At 52.4% G+C, this 8,230-nt stretch overlaps 2 protein-coding genes across 2 annotated transcripts; one reads left to right on the top strand and one right to left on the bottom strand.

Moving 5' to 3' along the window:
• Positions 1-319: 319 nt before the first annotated feature.
• MRPS7 (mitochondrial ribosomal protein S7) lies at positions 320-3,657 on the top strand (the record flags this gene model as incomplete). Its single annotated transcript, XM_008640592.2, has 4 exons — positions 320-636; positions 937-1,000; positions 1,877-2,044; positions 2,905-3,657. Coding segments are annotated over 4 exons (771 nt in total), but the record flags the coding sequence as incomplete, so codon positions are not given.
• A 157-nt stretch (positions 3,658-3,814) lies between these two features.
• MIF4GD (MIF4G domain containing) lies at positions 3,815-8,223 on the bottom strand. The gene is made up of 6 exons (XM_008640591.2): positions 7,484-8,223; positions 6,390-6,526; positions 6,121-6,230; positions 5,651-5,806; positions 4,896-4,988; positions 3,815-4,770 (listed from the first exon to the last, which is right to left on the bottom strand). Exons 2-6 carry the CDS (start codon positions 6,469-6,471, stop codon positions 4,543-4,545), a joined length of 669 nt encoding a protein of 222 aa, XP_008638813.1. The 5' UTR covers positions 6,472-6,526; positions 7,484-8,223; the 3' UTR covers positions 3,815-4,542.
• Between the last annotated feature and the right edge of the window lie 7 nt (positions 8,224-8,230).

Genomic DNA, 8,230 nt, shown 5'->3' with positions numbered 1-8,230 from the left:
CGCGGGGCGAGGCCGCGGGGCGGCTCACCGGGAGCGCACGAGGGGTGCGGGGACGGTGTGCGCCGCACCGGGAGCACACGGACAGGTCGCCCGCCTGTTTTTGCTGGGCTCATACAGGCGTAGAATTATCAAGGCTGGAAGAGACCTTTAAGGTCATGCAGTCCGACCGTGCACCCAGCACTGCCACTGTAATCCCTGAACCGCATCACCCAGCGCCAGGGATGGTGACTCCACCGCCTCCCTGGGCAGCCGCTTCCAATGCGAAAATGTGAAAAAAGGGATAGAACCCCGCCCGAGCTGCTCGCCCCACTGCCACTGATGCCTCTCACATCTAACATGTCGTTCTGAGGCGTGTTCACATCTGTCCACGTCTGTCCAGCTGCATCCCTGTCACGACACAGCGTGTGCCTTGGGTTACAGCCCCGCTTCTCCCGTTCCTTGCAGGATGGTGCCGGTGAGATGGAGCCGCTACAACCCCAGCTACCTGGAGCCAGAAGTGAAAAAGGAATCGTATCAGAAACCTTTAGAGGAGCTGACTGAGGAGGAAAGGGAACAAATGGAGCTTAAGGCTGTTCAACTAATCAAAGCTGCTCCTCCCTCTCTCTCCAGTTCCGTGTTCAGCGACCCCATGATTAGGTCAGAGAAAGCAGCAGCTACTCCTCTCTTCAGAAACGGCTGGGAGCTATGCTGCCCTCCTCGACCTTCACCTGCTGGCTGAATATTGCCTTTTGTTACAGCATAATCCCTATATTCTGGGCTAATCTTTTCCCATCAACCAGTCCATTGTCCTACAGTGATTAGAGATAATTACAGCAGATCTGGCAGCACCCACACTTAACCGTGGGAACAACACAAAGGAATGGGGGTGGGGGGCTTATTTCTGTGTGTGATAAAATCAGAATTCATATCAGATCCTATTTGACTTTGTGTTTACAGTAAATTCACCAATATGATGATGAAGAGTGGAAATAAAGTGCTGGCCAGAAGCCTCATGTCTCAGGTAAGAACTCATGTTTCTTCTCACTGTTACGTTAAAACAAGACAAAATGGAAGGCTGGGATGTCAAACTCACTGGAATTGGAAATTACCAGAACTTGGGTGGTCCATCTCTGTGGTCTTGATGTGTTTCCCTCTGCCACACGTTGCTCTCAGCATGATTCCTCTGATAAACCATGGTTTGTTTGATAAAATGTACATTGCCCCACCCTCGTTGGCTCACAGACCAGCAGGTAAGAGCTTCATGGAGAACCTTCTCTTTCCATCCTTCAGTATCCCTGTGTCCTTCTGTACTGCATAAAGCATCATTTTCTCTAAACATCATCTTTCCAGCTCTCTGTCATGCCTTACCCTCTGTATAACTTGCCCTTGAAGTCCCACAAATGTGTCACCTATATGACAGAGCTTTGAGCCTGCTCTGACCCACAGCAATTGGTATTAACTGGTGGTCCCATCTGGTCTCTTCCACCCTTGAAATGGGAACACATTTTACCCAAATGTTTCCAATTGACTGCTGATTCCTTGTTACAGAAGAGCACATGGGCTCTGGGCTCTGGAGTCCAGGCTTTGCAGGGGAGGATGCTCAGTGCACAGACCCCTATTCCAGCCTCCATTTTGTCCTTGCCCTTCCCTGGCTTCTGACCTGGGTTTGTGCTGCTTGTCCCCCTCACCCCAAATGCAGTGTCTGATAAAACAGTCTGAAGAGCTGGAAGAAAGTGAAGTAAAACTTGAGTTAAAGAATTCCCAATGGGTCTTTGGCCTCTGGGGCTGGAGGACCAGCTGCTCAGGTGAAAACGGGGTGCCTGTAAAAGTGATGTAACATCATGGAGTGGGAGAATCCATCTGCTCTGTATGTCTTCTTTCTTGCCTTTCTTCCAAGACTCTGGAGACCATTAAGAGGAAGCAGCTGGAGAAGTACCACAAAGCTCCAGAAAATGAGAAGGAGACAATTGAATGCAACCCCTACGTTATCTTCCACCAGGCTCTCAAGAACTGCCAGCCCATCATTGGGCTCAGCAACATCACCAAAGGAGGCAAAACCTACCAGGTGAAAGGGGGGCTGGGAGCACATCTGGTTGGGAGAAATTAGGCAGGGAGGCAGATGAACTGATTTCCACCCCATCAGCTCAAGATCTTCTCTCCTTGAAAGAGCCCCTTCACAATCTGGAATAAACCAGCACCTAGAAACTGTCCAGAATCAGGATCCCCACCTATGAGTATTGTGATTCCCCTGTCACAGAATCACTAAGGTTGGAAAAGACTTCTAAGATCAATCAAGTCCAGCCATTAATCAGCAGCAGTCTCTGGTTCTCTGACTAGATGTGAGGAGAAATACACAGCAAGTCTTTTCCAAGGAGACAGAGATCAGCAGCAAAAGAATTGGTAGTGCTTGGATTACCAGTCCTATCCACTGCACCATGTTGCTTGGGGAGAGGTCCCACAGCCCTGGGGTAGGTCAGCGTGGCAAAATGGGTCACCTAGATCCTGTGGGTATTTAAAACACAAGCAGAACCTGTCTCTGAGTACAGGCTCTGCAACCCTTGGGACCTGAAGGAGAGGTGAGATGTGGAGGTATTTGGAATTAGATGATCTTTAAGGTCTCTTCCAACCCAAACCACTCTGATTCTGTGACTTCTCTGTATTCAGTGCAGGGATGGGGTGACCATCTCCCATCTCTGCTAACACACACCAGCCTGGATCCAGCTCCCAAACAGGCCAGCATTTCCATTTTGGTAGCAGTGGCCAGTTCCTAAGGACAGAGCAGGAGAACTGGCAGGGCTCAGCTGTCAGGAGCAGGTCTGGCTGCAGAGAGCAGCACAGTGAACATCTGCAGGTGCCAGCTGGTGCTGTGTGGCTGCTGGGGAGGAGCAGGTTGCTGATAACTGCCGTGGTTTAACCCTTGCCCAGGTGCCCGTCCCACTGACGGACAATCGGAAGCGCTTCCTGGCCATGAAGTGGTTGATCACCGAGTGCAGGGAGAACAAGCACCGCCGGACAATGATGCCAGAAAAGCTCTCCCAGGAGCTGCTCCTGGCCTTCAACAACGAGGGGCCCGTCATCAAGAGGAAGCACGTCCTGCACAAGATGGCAGAGGCCAACCGGGCATATGCCCACTTCCGCTGGTGGTAGGGACCCTGCATGGGACACGCTGCCACGGCCTGGAGAGCAGAGCCCCAGGGCTGCCAGCCTGGGAGAGGGAAAGGTGGAACATCCCTTGCAGGCAGCTTCTGATCTAACCCAGGGAAAGCTCACACGATCCCCATGAGGTTCTTTTTCTTTGTGCTTGTCTGGATGGGGGAAGGGGGGGTCTGAGTTACCAGCCCCAGCAGGGATGCTCCAGTTATTTCATAATCACTTCCCTGTGAAGACAAGCCTTAGATGTTTTTCTTACAGCAATGCTAAACAAAATCACCTTTCACTCACCTGTTTCCTGGGCATCTGAAAGTATCTCTGCTCCTCAAATCAGCAGTGTTTTTGGCTACAGAGCTACGAGCAGAGCTGGATCCTCTTCCACACCATAACCAGCCTTAGAGGGATTAGTATAACAGGCAATAAAAGGCCCTTTTTGATTGTTGGTTCTGGTCATCAGCAACATTGTCTGCACAGATTTGATGGGAATGTTAATAAAACCAGTTTTATGGGAAAGGTTTCCCGATTGCAGACCTTTGTCTCTGTTGCTCCAGCCACCCTGGTTATGTAAAGCCCTGAGGCCCTACACTGGAGCAGAAACTGAGTTATCACAGCTTTAGGGCTTCAGGCAGGAGCAACCTTTCAGTATTGCTCAGAGCTCAGCAGCTGCACAGGGAGAAAGCAGGGCACACATTAATGGAAAACTTTTATTAGAAAAAAATCCTTCAATAGACTGTTTCCTTTCTTCCTCTCCTATTCTTATAAGAAACATACTGTAGCTGAAACTTGCAAAATTCTGAAAAAAAGGTGACAGTTATTGTATAAAACTTACAAATCCCATTCCTGCATGTGCTCAGGGACCTCTCCTGTCACAGGCTGCCCCATGGCAGGTATTCCTGGCTGTAAGAGAGGCTGTGTGCATGCAGGTGCAGCCAGCATGCTGGAAGGAGTCTGAGAAAAATAGCACTTGGTTGAGTTGTTTGTGAGGCCATGATGTGTTCTGTGACCTGTCACAGAGAACCACGTACAACCTGAGCTGGGAGATTTCTCCGCTGCCTCCCACAGCTCTGCTGGCTTTGGGGTGAAGCAAAATGTTCTCAGCCTAAACTGTGCTTTCCTTAACACTCATAGAAAATGCTGGTGTGAGCTAGAAGCCTCCCAAGCCTTTGGCTGGCAGCAGCCCAGTATTAAGACAAAATCAGTGGGAGAACTTGGTGGGTTAAATCTGCACTTTCCACTGCTCTGAACCTCCAAAGTCAGACCAGCACCAGCTGCATCTGACAGTAGGTGTACAGAGGCTCTAGCCAGTATAAATCCTATTTACAGGAAGTGCTAAAAAATTAATGTGAAAAATTCCAACTTGGTATGAAGCTTGCTGGTGAAGGTGCTGGGGACTCCCCTTCTCTGCCGCGGGAGTTAATCCGTCACTTCGCTGTAATAATATTTCTGGGCAGCGTCCGTCATCTTCCAGTCAGCAGCCCGGAACTCGATGATCTCCAGCAGCAGGAGCTGGGACAGGGAGCTGAGCCCCTCCTGCAGAAGGAAGCCATCTCGGAGGAGGGAGAAGAGCTCATCCATCCGCTGGGAATTCATCTTCTCCAGCTGCTCACCGATGCGGTGGAGCTGCAGGACCAAGCAGTCCACCTTCAGAAGGAAGAGCAGATGGCTGAACACAAAGCAATGGAGGCTCCTCTGCACCCCCTGGGCTGTGCTTTTTACAGGTCCTTGGCAGGACAACAGGCACATCAGCAGCTCTTCCCTGCACTCACCTCCTCCTCCTTCTGCAGGCTGTCGGGCTGTGCCAACCGGAACAGGCAGTCGTACACAGGGTTCACCAGAGCCATCATGGGCATGTTGTTCACCTGCAAGGAGAAGGAACATCATCAGCCTGGAGCCAGAAAGGAGTCTGCAGCTATTTTAAATAGTTATTCCCTTGCTGCACTCCAAAGGAGAATGGAGCAGGATTTAGCTGTGCTGTATTAGTGGGATTTACATCAGAGATCAGACAATTGAGTCTCCAGGAAGCAGAGGAGCTGAACAAATGATGTAAAAAACATCTATTTTTAAATGTAAGCAGGTAGTCGTGGGAAATATACCTGTTCCAACAGTATTTTTCCTGCCTGCAGCTCTACTTGCATCATTTTTACATCTACTCCAAGCAGGAATTCAAAGTTCACACACTGCACAAAGGCCTGAAGGCAAACTCCGTCAGCAAACTCCACAGCAACTAAACCAGTGCAATCTGGGACATCTGGGAGCAGGCAAATCGGGATTTCAAACACCAGGTACAAAATGAGGAAGCTGAGACTTTGTGACTGTTCCTGAAGACTTCCTCTGCTTCTCCAAGCCTGTAGGTAGCACGAGCCCTGACAGCATCCTTGTGCGGAGAACCAGCTCTGGCCCCCATGGCCCTGGGGCTCTGTACAACATGCGCCCAACACTCCTGCCCTGGTATCCTGGGATGCCCAGGCCCTTCTGGCACTCCAGGCAGCAGCAGCTGGGTGCTCCTGCTCCAGCTCCTCACCCTCAGGTAGTCGAAGATGTTGCAGATGAAGGTGACGTAGCAGATCCAGGCCTGGAGTGAGCGGGTGCGCAGCTCCTCCCTGTCCTTGTACTCCTGCTGCAGCCGGTTCAGCAGGCTCCTCCGGAAGATGCTCTGGCCAACTTGTTTGCTCTCTGCCTACGAGCCCACAAAAGCAGGATGGAGGGATGAAACAGGGCTGCCAGAGGGGCAGGGGGATGCAGAACCACACAGATACCCTGCTGTGATTCCCGGAGAGGCAGAAAAGCTGCAACTCGCTGCCTGTGCCAGCCCACTGCTCCTCTGGATGCTGCCACTGCATGGGGCAAGTGGGAAGAGAGGAGAGAAGAGGGAGAGGAGAGATGGCCAAGGGGTCAGAGCACGTGGCTGGGGCAAAGCCCTTCCTGGCCCAGCCCAGGGACAACCCACACAACACAGCCCAGGTGTTTCGCCGTCCAGACACGAGCTCTCACCTGGATGATGGTGTAACAGATGCGCCCAGCCTCCTTGCTGAACACACAGTCTTTGAGGGACTGGTCCACTATAATGTTGGCCACTTTCTCCAGGTCCACGTTACTGGGGTCTGCAGAGAAGAGAAACACTGTCAGGACGCAGCCCTCTTTGGCCCCTGATTGCTCTGGGGTACCTGGAAAGCAACCAAGGTCTGTGCAGGGCCCGGTACAGTCACGTTAAATGGTGCAGAAACTGTGCGTGGCAGAGGAGTTCATAAAAACCTGCTGACCTTTGAGGGCTGTTTTCAGCAGCTTCTGAGTCTCGGAGTCGAAGGACTGTATTTTGTACTCTTCTTTGCCTGTTTCCCCCATGACTGGTTTCCTCCAAGGGCAAGAGTCAGGGCAATGGATGAGCTAGTGACAGTCCCTGGGGAGGGAGCACACAGAGCTTAGTTGGACAGAGGCAAAGCTTCACCCATTTGCCATTCCACAAATCCCAGGTAGTGCTGGAGCACAGGCTGTTTCCTGACAGCTCCCCACCCCAAGGAAACTCCTCTTTTATTAGGGCACCAACTCCAGCCCTAGATCCAGGCAAATCCTCATTCCCACATCTTATAAAGCCTTGTTTCCTACCAGCTGATGATAGAACTTCATCTTCAGAGTCTTTATATTTTTCTGATATATGTTACAGGCAAAGCAGACCCAAAATACACCTATCTCACCTCAGAATATTTCCCTGTGGCTGTATCACAGGGAAGCACACACTGCTCCCTTGGGCCTTGGAAACACCAATTCAGCTGCTTTCTTACAAAAATCTAGCAAGAATCAAAGCCAGCACAAAAGCATCTAACACATGCTCAACCAGAGCACCTCTCCTGCACCAGAGCCAGGCTCCCTCAGTTCCCAGCACAGCACAGCAAACTCAGCAGCCAAATCCCCAACAGCAACAGCTCCCATCTCATTCCTCTGCAGTCAAGCACTGCTCTGCAGCACCAACAGTGCTCCTAACTAGTCTCTAAATTGATTTTCTTCTGCTTCGTGACACAATGAAGACAGCAAGAGGGTACGCACGGGACAGAGAGAAACGGCTTGCTCACACAGGATCTGCTGGATGGAAATGCAGGGCTGGCCAGACCGACAGCACAAACACGAGAAGGCAATCAGCCAAATGAGTTTTGCCAGCTCGTCGAAATTCCTCGGCCATTACTCACCCCCCTCTGCAAACAGGTCCCTACCCAGATCAAAGCCCAAGAGCCTTTAGGGGCATGGGACAGGTACAGTGGGCAGACCCTTCACACACAGCACAACAGTTACTCACAGCAGAGAGCAGCCATGGGGGTGACCACCTGCCGACACTGCTCTCGCACTCAAAGCTCTCACCTACCCTGGGACTGGCACTCGGGTTTCTTTCCCAGGTGGATTCACAAGCAGCTGGGTGCCCTCCGTGCCATGCCTAGTTGGCAAACACGTTGCTAGCCGACCTCTCGTCTCTCTGCATCTGGAGTAATGCCATGCTGCACTGCTAGTGGAGCAGCCCGAGATCACCAGCAGCCCCGTGTCCCACCGGCAGCATCTCCACGCAGAAGGAACCTGGCGAGAGCTCAGTGCCTCACGCAGCACAGCGGGAAGGTCGGGCAGTGTCTTCCCCGCCGCTCCCCAGCCCCTCTCCCGAAGCTTCCGTCCCCACGGCTCCCTGGGATGGCCACGGCTGCTTTGAACTGCTGTGCCAAATAACCCTGCCTAGAGCAAACCACAGCGTGTGAACACCGAGCCAGCCAGGTCTCGTCAGCACTAGAGACTCTGCTGCCAGCACCTCCTCGTCTGAAGGGCTGGTAGCAGTGGATGACATGGGGCACCTGTAGGCACCGACTGCTCCTCTGCCACTGGCCCCTGCTAAACGAGCCGCCCCGGGGACTGACACAGTTGGAGTAGGCACCCTCAATGTGCCGGTGATCCATCAGCTCAAGTGCCAGGGCACCTATGACCCGCGGGGTCACACCTGGCCGTATGGGCTGGACAAGTCCTGACCACTACAAGGAGAGGGAGCAGTGCAGAGTCTCCTCTGCCACCCCATAGTATCTGCCCCAGGGGCTCTGCCAGCCCCCGGGACTCCCATCCCCTCCCCGCCGAG

The sequence above is a fragment of the Corvus brachyrhynchos genome, unplaced genomic scaffold, assembly GCF_000691975.1.
Source record: "Corvus brachyrhynchos isolate BGI_N302 unplaced genomic scaffold, ASM69197v1 scaffold148, whole genome shotgun sequence".
NCBI lineage: Eukaryota > Metazoa > Chordata > Aves > Passeriformes > Corvidae > Corvus > Corvus brachyrhynchos.
Note: the sequence above shows the minus strand (reverse complement) of the source record. Positions and strands in the feature narration are given on the sequence as shown.

What these genes read in the sequence shown, in the direction of transcription:
- MIF4GD (XM_008640591.2), bottom strand. Translation starts at nt 6,471, where the DNA reads ATGGGGGAAACAGGCAAAGAAGAGTACAAAATACAGTCCTTCGACTCC. An exon ending in TCTGTTACACCATCATCCAG is followed by an intron (nt 5,807 to 6,120) that starts GTGAGAGCTCGT and finishes GTGGGCTCGTAG; the next exon opens with GCAGAGAGCAAACAAGTTGG. An exon ending in ACATCTTCGACTACCTGAGG is followed by an intron (nt 4,989 to 5,650) that starts GTGAGGAGCTGG and finishes TTCTCCTTGCAG; the next exon opens with GTGAACAACATGCCCATGAT.